The sequence below is a fragment of the Populus euphratica genome, unplaced genomic scaffold (assembly GCF_000495115.2).
Source record: "Populus euphratica unplaced genomic scaffold, PopEup_1.0 scaffold6.1, whole genome shotgun sequence".
NCBI classification, from domain to species: domain Eukaryota; kingdom Viridiplantae; phylum Streptophyta; class Magnoliopsida; order Malpighiales; family Salicaceae; genus Populus; species Populus euphratica.
The window spans coordinates 1,412,608-1,438,140 of record NW_011499849.1 but is presented as its reverse complement, the minus strand read 5'-3'; the positions used below and the strand labels follow the sequence as shown (position 1 = coordinate 1,438,140).

Here is a 25,533-nt window from a genome sequence, read left to right as displayed (position 1 = left end):
AATAAAAAGAAAAACAACGACAAATGAACTTTGTGCTTGAGCTCTTTTTTTAGCCCAGAGATGTCACCCTTTTTGTTATTGAAAAATACTTTGAATTGTGATTGAGACATCTACTTATTTGGTTTTGTGAATGGTGAAAGACAGACATATAAGCAAGAGATAGAATAGAGATTGAAACGTGAAGTGAATATAGAAGCAAGGAGATGGAGTTGCGGATTTTTGTTATGCTAGAGAAGAGAAGACTAGTCTAGGCAACGACAATGTTATTAGGGTTAGGTTAATTATAAATTGTAGTATTTATAGGTATTTTATTTTATGGTTGGTGACTTGGTTTTGTTTTGTTCTTTGATTTTTGTTATAAAACCGAAATCGAACCGAATTAACAAGATTTTATAGTTTTAAAAATTAATTTAATTAGTTTTTTCATTTTGGTTTGGTTTTCTCAATTAATTTTTTATTGGTTTTTGCAGTTTTTTCACTTAGTCAATTTTTTGAATATTCTTGATACAAAAGACAGGTAAATTTCCACCCCCCATGAGGTTTTAGATGGCGAGCAAATTAACTTAATTATGACACGAAATTAATTAATTTGAACAATTTTTAAAATTTATTAAATCTTGTTTATCATTTATTTAAAAAAAATTAATTTTTTTGTTTTCAGATTTTAAAAACTAAAAATACCAAATAAAAAATTAAACTGCACTAACTAAAAAAGCCTTACTTTAAATTATAAGTTTTCTAAACCAGCTAAAAACTCATTAATTTATATTTGATTTATTTAGTTTTAGGAATTTTAAAATTAAACTGAACTGAATTAATCTATTTAGTTTCGTAATTTAATTTAATTTGATTTAAAATTTTAAAAGAATTAATATAATTAAGTTTTTTAATTTAAATTAAATAATTTAAACCGATGCTCACCCCTACTTTTATTTTAAAAAACAACAACAAAAAAAACTCCCAAAGTAGGATCTGTGTATCCGTAGGCAACACACGTCAATGATCCATACGTTAGACGGCTCTATTTTTTATTTCTTTTCCGAAGTCTCTCAGCTTCTAACTGGAACACGTGACCCAACAAAAAGAAAATGAAAAAACCACTAGCTGTCTTGCACACAAAACCAGTGGTATTTTAGGTCTTTAAATCAGCTTCCTGAAATAACTTTCCTTATATAGCCTCTTTGCTGATGTGCTCCCCTTCCCAAAACGACGTCTCTGAAACCTTACTTTGTCTCCATTAACACCCTCTCTTCTCCTAGTAAGCCTTTCTTCTTCTCTTCTTTCCTTTTTATCCTCTCCTGTCTTCGAAGCTTTTTTTTCTTTCTATTTTTTGCTTTGAAAAAACACACATATATGAAGAAAAAAAATTAAATGGATCACTATCTTTCTTTTTTTCGTTGTTGATTATTGTACAATGATTTTAATATTAGGGTCTTTTGGAAGTGAAGAAAATGGGGAGGGGGAAGATAGTGATAAGAAGGATTGATAACTCGACAAGCAGGCAGGTGACCTTCTCAAAGAGGAGGAATGGATTGTTGAAGAAAGCGAAAGAGCTGGCGATCCTTTGCGACGCAGAGGTTGGAGTCATGATCTTCTCTAGCACCGGCAAGCTCTATGATTTCTCCAGCACCAGGTCAGATTTCAAGATCTCTTCGATACATATATATATATATATATATATATATATATTTGCTGTCTACTCTACCACTTTTTTAATATTGTTTTTCGCGATAATGCAATGGTATTATCATCATCTGTATCTTTGATTTGTGTTTCTGATCAAGTTAGCTATTTAGGATTGTGATTTTATGAAGTTGTTTGTCAATTGATCCAAAAGTAGTTTTGTTAACCTGTGTCATCATGCGATTTGTGATGTGTGCAACAGTGCTTTACCAGTTTCCGAGTTTCCTTCTGTTTTCTTTTTTTTTAGGAATATACATGTGCGACCATGAGAGATGTTAATGTTACTCAAATAGCACACTGCACGGATAGCACTAGAAATTTGGAAATATTTTTAGTTCGAAGTTTCATTGAGAAAACATATATAATTAATGATAATCACCTTCGTACGTATCGAGGGTTCTATAATTGGCAGTAACTGCTGTATTTGCCTTAAATTAGACATATCGATCAAGCTCTTCCCGTGTCAAAAGTTGCCGTGCTCATCCATTTAGGTTCTCAAGTTCGAAGTTCAAATCCGAGTTCTTGAGAGGATTGTGGGACTTGAAGTTTTTTCTTCCGAGGATTTGCTAAATGTTAATAAGCTTGATTCATGAACGTGCAACCAGAAAACTTTCTTTGCCCACTAGTGAACTAAGAGTTTATAGGCTCAATTAGTTTCTTAGCAATAACTTAAGTTTTGGGATATTAACAATTACTTAAACTACTCGGTCGTGCTTCCCCAGCTAACTCTACATATATCCCCCCTTTCTTGATCAAGAAATTAGCTGTCTAAGCTTTTCCTGGTGAGAATAACATATATAAGATAAAGGAGATAAAGATTGTCAATCAATTTAGCTCCAAATGGCGAGATTATATAACCTTGTTAGCGCCATTAAGTGTAAATCTCGGAGAGATTTGGATTAACTAATCTAATGCGACTATCAACGAAGAAAAGCAATATATCATTGAATGACGTCATGAGAAACAAATTTGAAAGTACGAATTAAGTGAGAAAAAGGATACGCTGCTTTAGACTGTGGTTGTAGTTCTTGTTTTCTAGTCAATGGACATCTCGTATGGAAATTTCGTAAGACCTTGTACAAAGGATCCTATTCACAGAATAAAAGCACAATCCCCTAACAAAACTACGAATGTAGTGTTATGAGGTGTACAAAGGATCCTATTTTACAGAATAAAAGCACAATCCCCTAACAAAACTACGAATGTAGTGTGATGAGGCCTGCCCATTAAATGATTGTTGAGCCAAACGCTCGTGGTTCATTTGTGATGTAAGTGTAGTAGTTTGGATATACAAGTGATGTGGTCTCGAATGAAGTGTTGCTATATTGAGGTTAGCTCTTGGCAAATTTTCGTTTAATGTGGAGTATTCGATAAACAAATTTTCATCCGTGGTTTGATGGTGGTTCACAAGATGATGGTTGGCAATATAAAGGGTTGAAGAATCGACTGTGAAAATGGTTTTTCACTTGAAGAAACTTGACCAAAAATGGAGATTATATGAAGTTTGTTGGCTTTATGTTATATTCTTTTGAGATTTTCATTAGACTACTTTTATTTTGAACATTGAAAGAAAAAAAAGTATGTTTTTATGTTTTAAAAATATTTAAAAAAAATTAAATTTTTTATTAAGCTTTTAGATATCATTGATCTACTGATATTAAAAATAATTTTTTAAAAATAAAAAATTATTTTATTATATTTTAAAATAAAAAATATTTTAAAAAATAATCACTATAATAAAAAGAGATAACATGCCAATGCATTATAAAAATAAGTACTTGAAGCACACAAATGAGTAGAATTTATGGAATCTACAAAGAATAAATATAGTATGGTATTTATATATATAATGGTCCCAATAATTAAGACTGTAAGTCCAAGATGGTACATATCTATGTATATATAAACCCTTGCTTTCGAACCTCCGTGGTGCACCTATTCACGATGTGTGGTAGTAGAGTACTTTGACAATCTGGCTGGAATAAATGGTGGCTTTGCATGGTTAGCTCCTATAGCTATCCTTTATAGCTATCCTTTACATAATAATTCGAGAATTAAGAGCAACGAGAGGTGAAAAAAACGTTACTTTCCTTACTATAATTAATGTATTGCTGGTTTCCAATTATTTCTAAAACACGTAATAAACAAGAAAAAGCAACTCTTTTAGTTTAGAACTATATATTGAGATGAGGATTAAGAGCAACGAGAGGTGAAGAAACGTGAAATGCCTTCTGATTTTCCGTTTCTTCACTTTCTGGTTTATGTTAATCATGGTTTTATTTATTCAATTATTCATATATAATGTTTTTTTGTAAAATTACTGTACAAAACCACTGTTAATAAATTGTTTCCTAATTTTACTATATTATCTTAACTTTCTGTGTATTATCATAGTCTTTATATAATTATGTATATTTGAATATAAATATTATTAGATCTCGTAGTTATAAAAATATTTTACCTAAAACATGTATAATTTTTATAAGGTTTTTTCCCCATACTTTGTATCAATTTCTAAATCTCATTTTATTGATTGAAATTGAATTTATAAATTTTTTATCCTGAAACAAAAATCAAAGGGTAATGATCTTCTAGTAACTATATACTATTTTTTATTTTCTTTATGCATATCAAATTTAAATTCTTAGTCGTTCTTAATTTTTCTAGGAAACACTATTATATCATTTAATTTCATATTCTTATTAAAAAAATAGCTTATATAAACAAATATTAAGAAATTAAATAATATATAATTAAACTCCTATGCCATCACAAATTCTTTAACAACTCGAAGGGCCTGATATAGATTGATATTGCATAAGAGATAGATGAGTTTCTTCTTTTTCTTCTTCTTTTTATATATTTTACCAAAAAATATTCAACGTGCATTTAAATAAAAGATACGAGTTTTATATTTATTTGGAAAAAAAATACAATAAGTTTATATTATAAAATTATTATTCAAAATAAATTGTTAAAATTATGAGTTGATTTGTAAAATCAATTCAATATATACTTACTGTGTAAAATCATTTTAAAAATTTAAAAACTAATAAAATCAAATTGAAATTATTCTAACCCGATAAAATCAGTAAACCCGTGATTTTAATACCAATTTTATATATGCAGTGGAAATATCATTATATATCTAGAAACAAATTCCACAACCTTTCCTCCTCAGCTGCCTCTATCTTTGCCCTGCCTTCATCGAACCAACCAAGTTAACACACCATCACAATGACCTCAGAGAAGAAGTTACAAACCCAATAAGAGAAATCAAGGTCCAAAAGTTAATTGGTACTCAACACCTCCGTCGGTCAAGGTGGAGATAGTCTAACTTGCGCCACAAGGTGCTCGAACAACTCAGTGGCCAAACCCCTTTTTTCTCCAAAGTTAGGTATACTGCGAGATCTTTTGGGATTAGGCGTAATGAGAAGATTGCTTGATATGTGACTGTGAGGGGAAACAAGGCTATGCAGCTGCTTAAGAGGGGGTTGAAGGTGAAGGAGTACGAGCTTTTGAGGAGGAGCTTTAGTGACACTAGTTGCTTCGGTTTCGACATCCAAGAGCACATTAATTGATCTTGGCATCAAGTATGACCCTTCCACGGGTATCTATGGTCTTGACTTCTCTGTGGTGCAAGTCACGTGTTGGAAATCATCAGAGAGTTACAAACGAGGATGCAATGAAATGGTTCCAGGTCAAATATGAAGGAGCTATTCATCCTTAACAAGTCCCAAAATATCGGATCCTAGATCTTTTCCTGATGTCTTTTAAGCTTAAATTTTGGCAAGTCATTACCTTTTATCAATATCATATTCATCGATTATGCATATATCATATATCATGTGACCATGAAATGGTTTATATATGTCATAAAATTAAATTGATAACATTGTTTGGCATCATTTTGTAAACTTGTTTTCTTGGTAATTTTTGGTAAACATGTTTATTAATGATGCATTCACTTTCATAAACTGATTGATCACCAGATTTCAAAGGATTTTTTCAATAAATTCTCTAAGTTTATTGAAAACATGATTTTTTCACATTAATTTTGTTTAAAAGATGATAACTTATAACGTACATAACGCCATTTCTATTTCTACGGTTTTTTTTTTTAAATAAAATAAAATTGAAGGCGTCCATTATTAGGAGCTGCTGTAGATAGTCTGCCATCCCCATCCTTAATTCACGTTATGATGACATCTCTCTCACTTCTGATCTATGGAACGAAGAGGCTGGAGGGGGACTGGATTTGGCTCTTAAAACACGTGCAAAATCATGAAAAGTCTGATGTTATTGCGTGTGGATGGCTTATAAAAATTTATCCACTTGAAATAAACTAACCATTATGAATTAGTTAAGAAAGAATGTCAGGCCTCGAACCTCAATTTACAAGCCAAGTTGATACATTCGTTAATAGGCATATAGCACAAACTAAGTCACTGTCTCAGTAAATTTGCAGTGTACAATACAAGCCAAGTTGATACATTCGTTAATAGGTATATAGTACAAACTAAGTGTACAATGATCTCAATAGTCACAGTCGTGTTTATTTTTGCATTTAAATAGTGTTTTTGAATTTTTTTTATTTTTAAATTATTTTTTCTTATAATTTTAATATATTTTTAAATAAAAATATTTTTAAAAATAACCACTAAAAAGTTAGTAAATTTCCTCCTTTCTCTTTCTTTAATTGGCAAGGATCTTTCTAGAAAGAGCAGCCCATTAAAACACAGGCATGCGAATTTCCAAATGATGACGTTTGGAGAAGCTCAATAGCCATGTGGTTTACATGACGGCTTTTTAATAGGATAAATCCAGTTATGTTTTTCAGACATTTTCACCCGTTGATGTAAATCTGAAATAATGATGAAACTAAAACTAGGTTTGTTTTTCAAGAAGGGTGCGGTGAGAGATTTTTGGAAAAACACAGGACAAATTGACAGGCTTTTAATATGCTCGTTTTTTTTTTAACAATATGCTCTTCTTGTAAACTGAGAAAAAAAAAATGTGATGAGAAGTAGTTAGCATATGCTCTGACTTGCAACTAATAGCGGAGACAGAGGGCTGGTAGGAGTCCTGGTCGCTGTAAAAAAATATTTTTTTTAGTTTTTTTTTTAATATATTTTTTAATTTTTCCCTTTTAATTTTTTTGTTCTTGCTCTTGCATGGAATATATAAAATACTCATGTATACTGCATTATTGATTTTACACAAACATATGATTTTCTAAAATTAAAATATATAATTAATTGTTAAAAAATAATATAAATTATATTTTTATATTTTATTTAATAGATTAAGCTATTATATTAAAATGATTTCTTGACATCAATTTCATTATATCATATAGAATTTCATTAATATTATCTATAAATGATTCGTTTATTCTACTAATGATCTTGATAATCAATCACTTTAAAGTCAACATCTGCAATCAAAATAAAAAACACGAATATCACTAACTCGTATGCTAATTCTAATGTATTAATCAACTTTCCATCTTGTATTCCAACGTACATTTAAGAAGTGTTTTTTTTGTAATTTTTTTTTTCTCGAGTTGATATTAATTTTTTCAAGATAAATGTCCTTTCAAATTGAAAGCAATTAAAAGCATCAACTTACTCGCAAATTATCTAATCTGAATTAAGGCAGAATTGTATATGATGGAGACTTGATTCTGGTCAATTACACGACTCAAGAAGAGTACTGCTCTGCTGGTAGGAGAGGGGTAGGATACAAAGATAAGGTTATGCATGCATCCATACATTTAATCAAATTTCCTAATAAATAAATGTAATTAATTAAAACATGTTCTAATGGCAACTAAACCATTTCCTCAAAGGGAGTACTTCAGTTCCAATCTGGAATCTCGAAGCCTCTTAAGTGACAGCCATTTCTTACATTGTACTCTCCCTCTCCCTTTTCTTTTTACTTTCCTGCAATTTTAACATTGGCGATCATTTAATTGAATTCTCTTCTCTCTCGAGAATGCATTGCTGCATGCCATCTTATTATCCGGTGATTTTCCTTGAATGCAGCAAAATCTCAATAAATGTTCTTCATGTGAAGAATAACTAATCGTTATGCTGGTCTGCTACAAAGAGATGGATATATAGATTATAATATAATGGATCCTTTGATCTTTGTTCAGTGACTTCAAGATTTTCAAATTTGTTAATGCAGGTATTGTTGAATGTTGCACTGTGAGCTAACAATTATATATATTCTTCTTCTTCTTCTTCCTTCTTTTTTTTTTTTTTTTTTTTTTTTGTCTTGGAACCATTTTTCGGTTGGCCGGGAGAACAATAGCGTGTTGCGAATTCCAATTTTTTAGTGCACAATTTTAGTCCACGCCAGCTGATCACTTGGTCGCCATGAATGCTTATGTTTTCTTAACATATATATATAGAAACTCAACATACTTATTTTACCTTCTTCATAGCCGATAATCAAATGATGAAATAAAGAGTTAAGTTCTTTCAGCTTTAAGTTACAAGCAACCATCTAAAAAGGTTGGAAACCATTACCAAGAAAGAAAAAGGAAAGCAACCAATATGAATCCTCACAAGAAAACATTGTAATTAACAAGAGTTCTTATATATATATATGAAAATGATTAGTAAGTGAACTGAAAAGAGTATAAATCTAGATGCTGCAAACTTAAAAATTATATATCATCTAACGTAGGTAAAGTTCTTCTCAAGAATTTTGAAATTGTTTTTGTCTTAAATTATTATCTTTTATATATTTTTAGATTATTTTGATGTATTGATATTAAAATTAAATTTGTTAAAAATATAAAAATTATTTTAATATATTTTTAAATAAAAAAATATTTTAAAAATCAATAACTATTATATTAAACATTATCGTATCATATCAATGTGATGAGCAGCTAGACATGGATTTTGTCAAATGTAAGATGGCAACAAATTAATAATTTGCAAAGAGTGAAAAATTAAAATATAAAAAAATGAATCATCTACTTAGAAATATGTACAAAGAATATTATATATAATGGTGAGGAGTTCGGGCTTCCTTGGTGGAGGTTGGCATGCCAAGTAGTAATAAGTGTACGAGCATTTAATTTCTTTTTTATATATGTATATATAGCAGTCCATGTTTTTTTTCTCCTTAGAAAGCAATGCATGTTTTTTATTTAAATGCAAATGATGAGAAAGAAATTAAATGCTCGTACCATTATTACCACTTGGCATGCCGACCTCCACCAAAGAAGCCCTGCCTCCTCACCATTATAGCCCAGTGTCATATTCATTAAACCTAGTCTTATAATAGATGTTATGAAGTCTTATGAGAGACGATATATGAAAGCTTTTTAGATTAGATGTTATTAAGTCTTATAAGAAATGATATATGAAAGCTCTTTAGATTGGATTAAACTCCTCTCGAGTTAGGAGTGACATGACATATGGTGGAAAAACCCGAATCATTGGTTTGAATTTCAATAATTAGAATTTGATACTATTAATTTCTTCAGCATTATTACCATTTGTCTTTTTGTTTCTCCCTTTAGTTTTTTACTCCTTTGATACTTAATTACCATACATGAATTAGTTAGAGTTGAACATTTTATAAGCTTTAATCATAATTTTTCTCATAAAAGTCTTCTACAAAGAACTCGCTGAGAGTACAAGGACAAAAATAAATAAATTAAGTTCTACATGTAATAATTCCTTTTGAGGGATAAATTATACACAAATCATATAAGTAATGTTTGATTATTGTTTCAAGAAAAAATAACTAAAGAAAATAAAGAGAAGAACAAGTTTCTATTTATCTTTTATTTTAAAAATGCATAAATTCACTTTAAAATTATTTAAGAAATATATTTATTTTGTGTTTATATCTCTCTTTAACTAAATAAATTTTATCTATAAGGTATTTATTTTATGTGCAAATAGTATATGTGAGAATCTAAACTTGTATTTCCTAGATGATATGAAAATAATTTATTCATGAAATATTTTTAGAGTAAATTTTTATCTTTACAAAACAAAAAGCATAAAAAGATGTTCTTCTTATTTGCTACTATCTATCTTTTATATCTTAAAACAATAATCAAATGTTAATATAAACCTAAAATTATTGGTGGCATACATATAATAACGTGATTTGTATGCTAAAGACTCCTTAGTTGCTTGGTTACATACCAATGTCTCTACATTGGTTAGAATATATACGTTCCAAGCTTATAAGTCTTGGAGTTTAGGGAATGTTTAAGAGTGTAATAGTGGTTGTTTTTTTAAAGTATTTTTTATTCAAAAATATATCAAAATAATATTTTTTTATTTTTTAAAAAATATTTTTAATATTAGTATATCAAAATAATTTAAAAATATAAAATAATTAAGCAAAAATAAATTTTAAATTTTGCTCAACCCCCATCTAGAACGAAATACCAAATAAGGACTTACTCTCTTTAAAACAAAAGGCATATTATGGCCAGAACTCACAAAACCTAGAAGTCAAAATCAAGGAATTGACGTAGAGCAATACATTTTAGAGAGAGACATCCTTTATAAACAAACTAACAAAACCTATAAGCATCATCCTACTAGCTAATATGCTCATGTTAGTTAGTTAATTCTTTAAAATCTTGAGTTTTTACCTTTAGAATATTTCATGTACTTTCATGACTATTTGATTAAGTATAAAATGTCCACTAATTGATGTTTATTCTAAATATATTTTTTTAGAGACCAACGTTGGAGTCATAGTTAAAATCATAATATTATCATTAATATAAATTAATATATCTAGAAATTAGAGAGAAATCTTCAAATTAGAAGAAAAAATATACTTAACTTCCACTTTAATCTTAGGATTTGAAATCAAACTTGTCGACTAGCAACCCATAAAACTAAATATCTTTTCACTTTCACTCAATTGAGAAATACAGAGCTTTAGTAAGTGTCAAGACACCATTAATACAAGCTTTTTCCTAAAAAATGTTCTATTACCCACTATCAACATGATATTGTATTGTGTCTTTTTATAATAAGTTTTTATTTACTAACAACTCCAAGTCATTTAATGTTGTTAATAATTAAGGATTGATCAATGAAATCAAAGTGAATAATTTTTTTCCAACATATTTCATTGATCAATTCTTAATTTTAAACAACATAGAGTTGGTATAAAATAAAAATTTACAATGCTGTATTATATTAGCAGAGGGATCCAATAAAAATTTTCTACTAATAGAGATAAGAATTATATCAAAATACCTTTATTAATATCACATTAGAAATACTCGTCAAGACAGTTTTGTATTATTTTAGAATTTGATGGCATAGAAAAATCAGTTAGTCAAAAACATTTTTACTATAGATTTACGAATTTAGTTACTCTTGAGAAAACTAGTTTCACCTTATAGGAATGAAGAGTATTTTATATGGAGATTCAAATCTCTCACGAACACTACTCATCCATTCCCTTACTATCATCACCACTTTTATAGCCTCCAATGTCACTGTCTATTCAAATCACCAGGTATCCTACAAGTATGCTACCATTAACTTCTTGTCATCGTGCTTGTTGCAATTGCTGCTTTAATTATTATTATCATTATCACTACCTTCTAATCGAACCAATACTAATATCGCCATCGTCACCTTCTTCTCCACAAAATTCATTAGCTAATTGTGGTACTTTAAATTGGATGTTTGAATTGTCAAGCAATAAATTTGTAATTGGTCTAAATTGAAGGTTGAAACCTCCTTGGCATCTCTTTGCTTAAAGTTCCTTTGGCCCTTTAAAATTATGTTTACTTGAAAATATAAATTATGAACTATTTAAAAGCATGATGTTCCCACTTATTCGTAAGCTTAGAACACATATATTAAAGTTTAAACTCTACACTTACACTATAAATTAGTAATGATTACATGAAGAGATTTACACAAAGGTTTCACAAGCTTTGACACCTTGAAACCTTGCTTGTAACCACCTAAAAAGATAAGGCTTATTGTTAATGCTCGCAAAATATGCACAATATCATAATCATAGAGGTAAAGTCATAAAAAAAAGAACACAAATTATGTCATTAGCTATTATCATAGAGGTAAAGTTAGAAAATACAGAACACTAATTAATGAGATGAAAAATGTTATGGAGTACATAATTCAAGGAAATCAATCTATTCGCATACAACTAAAGGTCTGCCAATAAGGACAATTTTTTTTTCGATTCTTTGGTGTTCATATTCTTTGGTGTTCATTAAAATTGGAGTTACTTAACATGGGTCACCATATCTACCTCAGTGCGAGCAAGATTAGAATGCAGTTCATTTGTTATTATGCTCGGTAACTTTAGGATGAAAAGGAGTTTTAAGGAAACTTATTTATTTCCTTAGTCATTTTTATTCATATTAGTATTTTTATTATTTTTCCTACTTAGTTTAGAATTTTTTTTTTCATTTTAGACTAAAACTAGTATAAATAAACTTTCTTAGTTTGTATTTCAATAGCCTACTGGTGTAGTGAATTATTGAGAAATGGTGTCGTGAATTATTGAAAAATATAAATTTCAAACTAGAATTTTTGGTCTATTGACTCTACTTGGTAGAATTTTATGTTGTTTGTTATTATTGTATTTCTTACATTGGTTTTGTTTGTATTAGTTGGTATCAAATCTTAATAATTTCTGGAAGTTAATTGTGTGTTGTTAAATAATTATGATTGAAAAAGATCACATAATATGACATGTTTGTGTAGAAAGGAATGAGGTTCTTCCTCGTCGGCTAGCAAGACACGTAGAAACAAATTATAAAATTAACTCATCAACTGACATTGATAAAGTTGCATAGGCAAATTAAAGAATTATACTGTTAATTGGAGAAGATGAAGAAGAAAAAATTGGAAGATCACAAGTAGAGTGCTTGTGAATTCCTAGCCAATTTTAAGAACTTCTTTCAAATAAGAGAGTAGAGGAGGCAAGCTCTTGATCGAGATGGATATTATAGAGAACTTGGTGATCAAGTTTACAATGAGATAAATGTGAATTGATATTCTCTATCAATTTTTGATAATTATGTTAATAATGATAGCATAAATGATAACGGTAATGGTGACAATGATAACATCAATGGTGTTTTTATTAATAAATTAGAGGTAGGGTGCAAAAAAAACATAGAAAGTGCTCAAAAAAGGAATTGTTGATTTAAGTTGTGTTGAATTTTTTTATTACAAGTTTTCAATTATCACAAAAATAAATTTGTTTAAGGGTTATACAAGTATAATACATGTTGATGAAGGAGATTTGAAATATGCAATTCATTAATTTAGAAGCTAATGAAAGAGAAATAATTTGTTCATTATTTTTTTTTTATACAAATTTTAGCAAGAAAAGATTAAAGTTGATATCTAAAATGGTTATACATTTAATGCGAAGAAAAAAATGAGGTTGAAGAATTTTTATTAGACATTTATAAGATTGAAGTAAGAATAATTTTAAGTAGAGAATGAATTTTTTCCAACTCAAGAAAAATGATGCAAGAATATTTTTTGAAAAAAAAATATTTGTTCCTTTAGTTATTTTTATTCCTATATTTTCTTTTGTAGTGTTTTTGGTATTTTTTTTCCATTTAGTTTAAAAAATATTTGGTTTAGGAATTTGATTTTCTTATTCAATTTAGGCTTAATACTAGTAGTATTAATATGTCTACTTAGTTTGTATTTCAATAGACTATTTAGTATGGTGAATTATTAAAAAATAAAAATTTTAATTAAAGTTTTTAGTTTAGTTACATGTTATTTGTTTATTGTTGTTTTTGTTTGCATCACTACCTATAAGAATATCTAGCACCCACTTTAATAAGCATACTAGAGGTACTTTTCTGACCATTCAAACCAAGCTTGCGGGACATTAAGGTCGGGATTTTTCTTGTTTAACAATCAAATATTTTTTATTCGGCTTGTGTTTGACGAAAAAGAGGCTATTCTCATGAGAAGGCAGAACTGGGAGATTTTTGTGCAATCGCCTTCTCTCAGCCTATTCCAAAGGAACTAGTAGGAAAGGATCCCATGCCTTCATTAGCCTATTCCCAAGGAACGGGGAGGCTTTGAGAAGGCTAATGATTGAATTAATCAGTCTTTTTTATCTAAATTGAGAGTTTTTAGCATTGTTTGAAGCAAGGAGATGAATGAACGTTCGCCCTTAGTAGTGTTAGAGTGATTGTGAATGAGAAGCTGGAGGGATGGTTACAAGGACTAGGAGCAGTCTGTTAAGGGAATTCTTCATCTCCATCGATATTCATGATGTGATGGATGCCTTTAGTTGAGCGATGGAGAGAGGGACAAGTTGCTGGTGAAAGGCGTGCATACGTGTTCTTAAAGCAGGAAACACAGTTTCTGGAACGTGTTAGATAACTTTGCAAGTAATTGAACGGGCTTTAGTCGGTGATTAAATTCGGTGTAGATTCAGAGTTTGCTAGCTGCTATGGTATGGAATTTCGTGCGATCATTGGAGTGCTTGCATGTTTTAAACTTTGAGCGAGGAGCTATGAACAATTGCTATTGTAGTATTCAAGCTGTAGATCCCAAGTAAAACTTAAATCTATAACACTGTTAATGAAATCCAAACTACCAGAATGAAAAGATTTTTAGGCTTATATTTACTTGTTTGGAACAGAATGTGAGAGTTAATTGGTTTTCCCAAAACCACTCGATCAAAGTGGACGTGATTAATTTTGGGTAAGGGCGAGGACTGAACTGCAAATCTAGAGCTTGGGAAAAAAATATAGTTACTACTGTAACTCATCTGGTAGGATAGGACCCAAAAAAAGGCAATTATAAAACAATTAACACGTTTATCAACGCATAGCATACACAGCTTTCATATGTACTTAGATTTTGGGCCCTAATTTTAACGCAACGAACATTCATCCAAAAAATATGATCAGATGCAGTCACTGCCTGCCAAGAACATTTGACAGAAAAAGAAAGCAAAAATAGAAACAAAGAATACACGCACCTTTTTGCATGAGATCAGACAATTTCTCATGATTTATATAGACATTTGAAGAGATTGGCTTAATTGTCTTCTATCCATTCTCCTGTCACTAAGAAAGCTGGAAGATGATAGCATGTTATAGGACATGCATGGCAAACAACTTGAAATTCGAGGTTTTGTGAATGTTCATTTGTAACCCTGTCCTGATGTTAAAATTCATTCAAAGGTCCTTTGGTTACAGATGCTCAACTGCAAGTCCATACATAATGCACGACAAAACTGTTACAACTGAAATATTCATGCATGACGCATTAGATAAACAAACGTGTTAAGACCAGCCATCTACTTGAAATAATAACTGGCAGTTTTCTACGTAGTAAATAATGTGTGCGAAATCAATTTTCCTATTAAAATGTAATACAGATAAGGTTCTAACAAGGAAAAAAAAGCATCAAGCTGGGATTAAGTTCCTTTCACCAAATTATAAATAAAAAACTCGAATGTCTTACAAGCATACCTATTCTAACAAACCAAGAGGTAGGGCTAGTGTAACATCTTCAAATGAATATGGGAAGCCAACGTGTTTTTGATAAGTTTAAGATAGCAGAGGCTAACAGCATGCTTAGACAGACTGCAAATCCTGTGGACAGCTGCTAACTCTGAAATAAATAATTACAACCCAGCATCAACCACTAGACTATTCACTACAGCTTTGGTGACTTCACCTTTACTTTGGAGGTTATTTGTCTACTAGTATAGTCTAATTTAATTCTGTTTATTTATCCAGCCCCATGTTTCCCACCTGTCTCCATCCGCTACTGGTTCGGCCTTGGATTTAATTAAGGGAATATTATAGATATAAGATGACATGCTATGGTCGCACCTATGCATCAATATGATCTAACAAACAAGATGAGATTACAGATTACTACTTTTATCTTGGTTTCGTGGGTGGGTGGTGTAATTCATTAGATTCACGGATCACTTCTGTTACCATTTCTCAGTCACATCTGACACTTTTGCTCAACCCAAAACTATCAAGACCTGATAGAAAATCATTTCAGCCTCATATATAGTGGTTAATCGATCACCTTGATGAAGGCATCAATCACCCTGATGAAGATTTCCGGTAAGGGTATTAAAGGGTGACCAGAAAATTGTTTTAAGACATCAATCACGCTGATGATGACATTTCAAGGGGAAGCAATATATAGAACTGATGCTAAGATAATTTCGTTATCATGAAGCAACAAAATTGTCGGGAAGGCATCGGTACTCTAAATGAAGCTCCAGAAACTTTTCAGATGCAGTTGTGGCAGCGTTTGGGAACAAAGCCTCCTACTACCTTGGAAAAAGCTCAGGAATAGCTTTTAGCAGGAGGCAAAATGAGTGTTACCCAAAAAACCCTGCTGTTTTACTGTGAAAGCAGCAAAAATTCACAACCTTTGTGCATCCCCGCAAAGGAGTGAAAGCTGCCCATTACTACGCAGTTTGGAAGATGATCTTTCTCCTTGTGAACGGTTGAAGTGAACAGTTCAAAACTTGGAATTCTATCTATTGTTTGTGTCAAAAAATGGTCGATGCACATTTTCAGATGCCAGTTACATACCGTATGCCAACAGATATTTCCTTCTTTCATCTCTCCTTAAAATTGTCTCGCACCAGTCCTACATCTCACAAAGGCCCTATAAATTTTATTGCACCAAAACCCACCTGATTCGAACTCCTAAAGATGTCGCAGCTTTTCCAAGTATGGTAGAGAACCATAAACTTCTGACTTTCACCTAATTAACAAGCAAAAGATTAGAATTTAAGTTCTAAACTTACCAAGAATTGCACTTTTTTGCTTTCTGCACAACCATATGATGAATAATTGCAGGTAGTTTGTTATAACTCATTCAGGCATGATTCGCAATAGTGTCAGTTCGACACGATTCTCAATAGTGTCGGATGAAGGAAAAATAATGAGGGAAGACAAAGCCATAGGAAGTGAGCTTCCTTTTCACATCCCAGTAAAGAATGCATGGTTAAAAATGAATTGAAAACTTATCTTCGAGACCCTGCATCAAATAAAATAAAGATTGGAAACTTATATTTGAGATGGTGCTCCGCAGAAACATTCTCATTCTGCCGGAGAATGTAATATGATTCTCAAGAATGTACAATCATTTAAGAAACTCAATCTGAAGATAAGTTTTCAATCTTTGTGATATTTCAAGTTGAGAGATCTAAAGTCTTGCGGACTTGAGTTTCTTAAATGATAATATTACATTTGCAGCTTAAACTCCTATAGTCAGGACAACTCAAATGACTTCTGGAAAAGATATAAATGATATAGTTTAAATGTGTTTTTCATTGAGAAACTATCCTTTTAGTGATTCCATGCATTTTGTTCTTAAATGTTATCAGAAAGCATTCACATAGAAAATGACACACATCCCTGATGCAATATGAATCTGCTCTTGCAGCATGAAATCAGTGATTGAAAGATACAACAAATCAAAAGACGAGCATCATCAAATGGGCAACCCAACCTCTGAAGTCAAGGTATTTCAGAAACCGATTTTCATTTTATTTTTCGAGTTTGGGAAAAATTTGATTCATCGTATTATTTTTCCACATTTGCTCATAGAATTTAGTTATACATCAAAATGAACATGTTAAATTAAATTTACAACTTGTAGTGGAACAGCTTACACATCTCTAGTTTTTAAAGCATTGCATTTTTGTCAAAGATAGCTCCAGATACATTACTAGGAATCACCATGTGAAACTTTGCCTTTTCTGCTTTAAACAATGCTGTTACCACGAGCAGCATGGATTTTTTTGGCGATTGTTACAGCTAAAAGATACTGCATCTATCAAATTCTGCATTTCAGCTGAAAGTTTGCACCTATTGGACGAGCTATGCTTGCAAACATAACATTATGACACCGAAGAGTTAAGATATTTTGTTTTATAAAACTTGTTAATAACGTATGAAAATCTTAATGTTTCTGATCATTTATCAGCAGGATGTGCTAATAAACATGGACTTGTGAATGGAAATCTAACTAAATAAATCATCCGGCATAATGTGGCAATAAAGAAGGGAAATGAAGATACAATTTGTAGAGACAAAAGATAAGCTGTGCCACATCTAGGACTTGGCCTTCAATATGATTTCAGAATGGCATAAGAGCCCCTTGAACATGCAAGCATAAAATTGGTATGGCAAAATGTTGCAAATGACAAAACCAGTATAATTCCTAATTCTAATACTGCTGAAGGAAATAACATATCAAGTGTTTAGTCCAAAATGATTTAGGAATGAGAAACAGAAACCAATTAACATTCCTTGACTGGATTCTGATATTTAAAGCACACGATAAGTATAAAAAGTTAGACAACGGCAATGGTTCTGCCGGTTATTAGCTGCATGAAAATCCTATCTACTATAGATATCCTCAAATTTAAAAGCAGCAGATAATGACTGGCAAGATTGTGCTACACAATCAACAAATGACTTGCATTTGAAACAACACAATAACACATATCATAGGTTAATAAGAGAGTATGCATAATGAAGTTGTTTCTACCACAGAAACATACTTCATTAAGCTTCAAAGTGTAGACCTATGAAATTAAAACACATCTGTGTTATTGTTCTAAATTAGCAGGATAAACTGAAATTAAAAACACAAATATATGTCAACTAACATGTCATGTCTTCGGCTCAATTGAATAAATGAATACGCATATGATAAAGCATACGAACTCAACACAACTAAGCCTTATTGATTCATTCAAGCTTTAAGGTGTAGCATCATATCTTACACTGGACCTCTGCTAACCGCAACTGTCCTCTTTTATCTGCAATGGGATTGGGACCAGCTGCGTGCAGATAGAATTCACAAGACATTTTATCAGTAGCAAGAAAATACATGTCATCTTGAAGCACGTCATAGTCTTTTAAAAATTGTTTCTAGTTTTGTCAAGATAAAGGTAGAGCTACATGGACGATTAGAGAGGGGGTGGTATTCAGAAATGAAAAGGAAAAAATATGGTGTATTGAATCATAATCACTATATGGAGATTAGACAGTGGCTTACCAGAATGAAAAGGATGATTTTTTTATCCTTTTTCTTCAGATGTGTTCTCATAACAGCAGAAGGCAATTACTCTTCATTTTAGTGAATGCATGTTAAACACGAGTTGGTAATTCCACTAAATTGTGCATTATATTTTGCTAGTTCTGGCAAAGGGAGGCAGCAGTGTTGAGACAGCAACTGCAAACCTTGCAAGAAAATCATCGGTATGATCCATTCCCTTCAAACAATAGTGTTTTATATGAGATAAATGAACATAAAGACTGAAAATAGAATAATTGCGACAGATCAAATATAAAAAACTGAAATTTTAGGAGGAGCAACCTATTATTTAAGTCAGACACTTGCAGGTGGTACTGGTGTCCATGTGATCACTAACAATTTAGACACAAACACAAAAAATATCACTTGTGTCACACTGAAAAAGTTCATCTCCGTCACCTCTAAGAAATGTCAGCATTCTGCATCAGGAGCAAAAGGGGCCACAAGAAGGCAGCAACCATACACCCTCTCCTAAAAGTATTCAAGTGGTACTAGTCAGGTTCATGACCCCAAGAAATTTATCGCAGAGTTAACCCAAAGACTTTCGAGCCAAGTCACATTTACAAGCATTTTTGAAATTCTTGTTATCGAACAAGATTAAAGCATCTGCATGAACACATACCTATAAATACCTCTAGTATCACCTCTACAGCTGAACAAGTCATTTCTCCAATTATCTTTTGCCCATCTATTTCTTCCTATCAATATCTTCTTTTTTTCATCAGGAAAAGAATGAAAAGCATTCTAGAGTCATTTCTCCAATGTGAATAAACTACCTCTAGCCATCGATACCCCAAACTAAGGGTCACTCCAAAATATAATACATATATATAACTCAAAACAAAGGCTAATAGTAAATCTTACCAGAACATAAAAAGAAGCATCCAGAATAGCTAATGCTGTTGGAAAAATCTTTCAGGAACAGAATACAGTAAAAAGATTAAATGGATCATTGCTTCTCAGTATATGCGTCATTAGCAAAGTTTACATTGTCACAGACAAAAGTTTAAAACCTAACTGCATTTCCATATGATGATAACAGGCAAATGATGGGTGAACAACTTTCTGGCTTAAGCATAACAGATTTGCAGAATTTGGAGAACCAATTGGAAATGAGTCTTCAGGGTGTTCGCATGAAAAAGGTTTGAAATTCCTACAACCACACTGTGCAGTCTTTAGATTTCCATAAAGTGGAACACATCCATCTCACTGAACTGATATTGACTTCATCAGGACCAAATTTTAATGGATCAAATACAAGAACTAAATAGAAAGGTAAACCTGTAAACAAAGGCTACCGAGTTGCTTTGTAAAGTTTTATAATTCAAATAGCTAAACTTTGATACATCTGTTGCAGGGCAACCTCATTCACCAAGAAAATGTTGAACTCTATCAGAAGGTAAAACTATTTCGTCATGAAAATCAAGAATTGTATAAATTAGAAGTTTGAGTAAGCAGAAACTTATAAGATCCTTGCAACTCATTGATTCAAACAATCACTACCATAGTCCTGAATCAAATTGCAAGGCATTTCATTCCACCCTCATCAGCATATTTTCACATCCCAGGTCTATGGAACAAGGGATGTAAACAGAGCAAACAGAAATTCCCTTCTCACAAACGGTCTAGCCATCGTAGAGGAATCACATGTACCTGTCCATCTCCAGCTTAGCCAGCCACAACAACCCCCCCCCCCCCCCCCCCCCCCCCCCCCCCCCAGCCACAACAACAAAACCATGATACACCAGCTACAAAGTTGGGGTACAATTTCCTCCACATCACAAGTATTTAAATATGATTATCATTTACTTTACCAGAGTCTTTGATGCCAAACTTTTGTCCCCCATAACTGCAGCAGACTACAACTGCATTAGCGGAGATGAGGGATGCATCCTCACTGGGAATGGATGTTGTGTCATTTTGATGGCCCATAAATTACAAGATCATGCTTCTATTATTGCATTGTGGTATGTAAGCCTAACCATTCAAGAAACATACTTTGGTTTGACATTACCAATGGTAAAAACTTTCACACTGCTTGATGATCAAGACAGCTATTATGTAAAAAATGAGATAATTGTAATAAAGAGAAGTGACATTGTGCTGCATTTTTAACACATTTTTTAAAAAGATCTTAAATCTTAAAAAAATGGGTGAGTAGAATTAGAAGTCAAACATAATACCATATGCAATTGCATGTAGGATATCATTTGGTGGGACTCCAAACAACAATATTACCATGCATGTACTTCACGAAAAATAGCAATATGCTGACAGAAAAGCAAAACTATGGAAGCATATTTAAAAAAATACTTCAGAAATATACGGACATATACTGCATGCTAATTTTAATTTCAACTAAGTTTTAATTTAAAAAATCATAGACTGGAATTGTATGTATAGTCCACCTTCATTTCCTATGCTTGTTGTATACAGAATTTAAAGAACTGATAAAAGCATATTGCTTGTGTTAGTATGTTTAACAAGTATATACAAGCATATACAATTTAAAGAACTGATCACAACACAACTCAATTTCTATAGAATAAAAAGGTTCCAGACAGACTACCACAACGCATTCAAAGACAAAATACCCTTTGTTGGTCAAAGAAAGATACAGAGGAGAAAATAAAAGGAACGTGTCAACAAGCCCATGATAACAGGAAGAAGGGGGCGCAGGCGATGCATTAATGCACATTTCTAATATTAAAAGCAGTGTTACTGCAACTAGACTAGATAAAACCTAGGAAGTTTTTGTGAAACATTAATAGCAAAACTAAATCATACTGTGAAATGTGGAAAAAAATATATGCTGTTTTTTATTCCTAAAAAAAAGCATTCTGTACAATACTAACTACACTTATGGTGCCAATGTCAATGACAGAAAAATTCAAAGCGATTACAAGATACCAGAACCCTCAAATATGACAGGGTATGCACCTCAATTATATGCCTGGTTTTGGACATACAAAACCCATATGACCACTGTGGTAGGAGCATTAATTGGTCAGCTAGAAGAAGTCTTTCGAGTTGGAATCTGATGCATGCCAAATATGAAAAAGCAGCTGGAGCCTGGCTAGTTGGAATCTGATGCGTGCAGTTAAGTTTTTTAACAAAGTTTGCAGCAGAGAAAACAGGTTTCCCTTCCAAATGACCTACAACTATGCATGAACATCCAGTTCTTGGAATAAATAGGAAAATAAGATTTCAAAAACAACTTGATGGTAGTTAACTCCCTTGCAAACAGTTAATAAAGATTCAGGTCTGTTTTCATCCAGGTAAAAAATGAATTTAAGAATAAGAGTGTGAGCTCTTGATTTCTAGACCTTAATTTCTAAAGGATCTTTATTATTTTTATAACTATTCTTCACTTCAAAATATTTCAGCAGTTCATTCTCAAAAAATCTAAATCGATGGATCTCCAAAATTTTCCATGCCACTAACAAATAATGGTCAAAAAATAGTTCTTTGGAAGGTTTACATCCTATTCATCTCTAAACAATGAAAAGGAGAATTAAAATAGAGACACAAAGATCGTTAGAGTTGCATTTGGCCATAAAACGTGCTATACCTGGAGGGGAAATTTTTTAGAAAGAGTTGATGAAATTGGATGCAAGTTAAATCACCTTCTGATAAGAAATCAGAAAATTATCTGGCACGGCAAGAAATTTTTCACTATTCACTGTACAATAATTATACTTTTATGTTGAAAACTCGGTGAATTCCCAGAAAAAATCAATAGATTAAGAAAACAAAAATCGACAAGTCCCAATATATAATAGATGATGAATTTTGGTGTAAAAAGAGAGTATTTGTAATGGGAACTATAAAAGGCTTGTGAGAACAAGAAGAAGAATGTACAGAGTTAGATACTAGGAGCATAAGAGAAAAGGTGGAGGATAGGAAAACAAAACTGCGTCAATATTTATGATTGTGGTTTTGTGGCAGGTGTCATATACGGTGATGATTGTAAAATGAAATAAAGTCAAGAATCTATCACGTAATATGCGCATGGTTATGTATGTACAATTATTTTTCTCTATAAAATAAATTTAAAATTTCTCAATATGGAAACAATACATAATTAGTGGTTAATAAAATCCATCTATTAGCACATGTTTTTCAAAATTGGGAGACTATATCCGTGCTAGACATTCATAGCATCTTGGACTCCAATATATTTCATAAAATTCCTTCACTTTATCCAAGACTTGAAGATTCCAAGCATCACGCTAGTGTTAGTGTCAAACATTTGATTTTACTCGATAGAAAATAAGAAGACAAAGTAAAATAAGATATCAATTGTTTGAGAATGCAACAATCTGTGAACATTTGTCAAAACTTTTCAAGTTGAGGGGATCATACTTGGCTTTATCCCTAAAAAGGATAAAAACAACATTTTGAGATGTTTGCTTAAATGTATACAATCACAAGGTGGTTTCTGGACTTTTGGAACAAACAGCTAAACAAACAATTCAAGAATCCAATTTACTTCAATAAAATTAAAAAGAAAAACATTCACATAGGAAAGGTAGTTAACTGTGATGTTGTGTTGTGTAACAAAGCAAAGAAAAGTGTTTAGTCAAAATTGTGATGTTGTGTTATGAATAAATTTGTTATTGTACTATTTGAATTAAAATGAATATAAAAAACATAAACATATTATAAGGTTTTTTTAGTAGCTAAATTAATAAAAAGAAAATTGACACTCATTTTAAAGTTGAAATATCATTTAATATAATTTTTACACATATCCATTTCAATTTAAAAGTCCTATAAAATGAATTTATTTATATATGTTTAAGATAAACAAAAAAAAAAAAATCTAAGTTGCTTTCATTGAAAATCAAAGCACTTATAGTTATGGATATGAGGTTGAGAATGTGAAATAATAATACTTAAAATGTTACAGTAGATATTAAACAAAATATGGACTATTGATGATTTGTTAATTTAAAGTTATTTTTATCTTTTTCAAAAAACAAAGGACCTTCCATCTCAAAAAGCATTTTCTCATGCTTTTTAAAGATTCTTTTCAGATAGAATCAAATATACATTATAGGTGGAATCACCTTCTACTCCCTAAAGTTAAACAATGAAAGTTACTTATTTGTTTGGAACTTTTAACTAGGGTAAGAGCTACCTTTAATGGCTTTAATTGGGATAAAGGAAGGAAAAGGTGAGGAATATTTTAAGAGCAAGAGAAGAGAAAACATGTGAAGGTAGAAAAATGTATGTGCTTCATCCTTTTGTTTTGATTCATGGGCGAGGATAATGGACAATACATCTTCCCCTTATTTGGTTATAAAATTATAGTTTGCACCCTTTAATCAAGAGGGTCAAGGAGATTGTAAAATGATGGGAAAAAACCCTCTTTCTTTTCACCATCAAATAATTGCCTTTCATTCCTTTATAAAAAAGCATCCAAGATTTTTATTAAAAAAATCCTAAAGACCTTCAAAGATTTTGCCACTCTCCCCTAAAAGCCTCCTTTTATAACCATAATGTTGCATAAACCAATAATAGAATCAAAGCTAAAAGAGGAATTGTTGTTTAGAAGGAAGTTATTAAACAACCCTAAATGGGTGAACCTTATATAAGTTGACTTGACAGCATAATAAGTTCTAAAAGAGTTTGAAAATAAATTTGATAATATAAAAGACATGTTCACTATATCCAATTCAAAGGAAGACATGGAGTTTCATAATCAAAACTACGCCCAAATACTATAAAATGTCTTAAAAACAAGGTCAATGTTATTTACTTATTTAAGATTTTATGCACAATTCATTAAAAAAATGAATAGGAATCAAAAGGTGAATTGGTAAGATTAAATTAATTTTATAAAATAATTATAATTTTTATATTGAGGTAAACTTTCCAGAGGTTCGAGAAGGTCTTGCAATATAGGTCAGCACATACAATATAAATTTTATTATTTGTTACTTTTTGACTTATGAAATTTTCTAATTAGAGAAGATGTTTTTTCTTCATAATGCAAGGATGTTCAACAACTTATTTTTTTGGAGTTTCCTAGTTTTACAATGTTCTTTGGCAATAACACAGTTTCCAAGTGTGACAAGAATTCCTTAATGTTCTAAAATCTTTTTCTTACAAAAATTCCTTATTTATCCAAGCTATACAAGGAAATGAGGGCTGAAGTATTTAATGTTAGTCAAATGTGGGCTATATTAATTATAAGATTCCTATTATATACTAATTATATAGTTGTATATATGGTTTTCATATTTAGCTATGTGGAGCTGGAAATCAGCCTTGTAATCAGGGATGTATTGTGCTATTTGGTTTTATATACAGGAAGGGATTCTCTATTAAGAGGCATTTAGACAAAACTCATTGTTTACGTCCTGGTATCAAAGCCTAAATATTCAAATTAGGATTGTCTTATTCTATAATTACTGTTAAGAGAATTAGAATTGTTTTCCATTACTTTATTTTGGCTTTCAACAAATTTTTTAGCCTTTTTTAGTTGTCGAAGGAGTCTTAAAAAGTTTTGTTATTGGTATCTACTAAGTTTGAACTTAATTTTATACTAGTGATTTGTTGTTGTTTTGGTGATTTAGGCTTGCTATTTAATTACTAGACTTCAAACTTGTTATTTTTTGTTTCATGACCACTAGTAATTCAAAGTCTTTTGGGAGTGAAATTTAGAGGTAAGAGTTATTTTGCATGTGAATTCAATTTCATTTTTAATTTGTTATGGGGAAAGAGGTATAAG

The 25,533-nt window shown here is 31.2% G+C and overlaps 1 protein-coding gene and 1 long non-coding RNA gene across 4 annotated transcripts in view; one reads left to right on the top strand and one right to left on the bottom strand.

Annotated features, from left to right (window-relative positions):
* The first annotated feature begins 1,153 nt into the window (after window positions 1–1,153).
* LOC105120476 (MADS-box transcription factor 23) lies at window positions 1,154–20,911 on the top strand. 3 transcript variants are annotated; one of them, XM_011018681.1, is made up of 10 exons: window positions 1,154–1,258; window positions 1,431–1,633; window positions 17,133–17,211; window positions 18,897–18,958; window positions 19,837–19,936; window positions 20,028–20,069; window positions 20,152–20,193; window positions 20,363–20,466; window positions 20,511–20,555; window positions 20,653–20,911. In XM_011018681.1, the coding sequence occupies exons 2-10, from the start codon at window positions 1,452–1,454 to the stop codon at window positions 20,666–20,668; spliced, it is 672 nt and encodes a 223-aa protein (XP_011016983.1). In that variant the 5' UTR covers window positions 1,154–1,258; window positions 1,431–1,451; the 3' UTR covers window positions 20,669–20,911. The 3 variants fall into 3 exon arrangements, with proteins under 3 accessions (XP_011016983.1, XP_011016982.1, XP_011016981.1); XM_011018680.1 differs by having other exon boundaries at window positions 20,650–20,911; XM_011018679.1 differs by having other exon boundaries at window positions 20,511–20,911.
* The window catches only part of LOC105120477 (uncharacterized), a 14,713-nt gene continuing 7,171 nt past the window's right edge, over window positions 17,992–25,533 (bottom strand). The window contains exon 3 of the long non-coding RNA XR_841338.1: window positions 17,992–18,537. This is a non-coding gene — a long non-coding RNA (uncharacterized LOC105120477). The remainder of the gene's footprint in view (window positions 18,538–25,533) is intronic.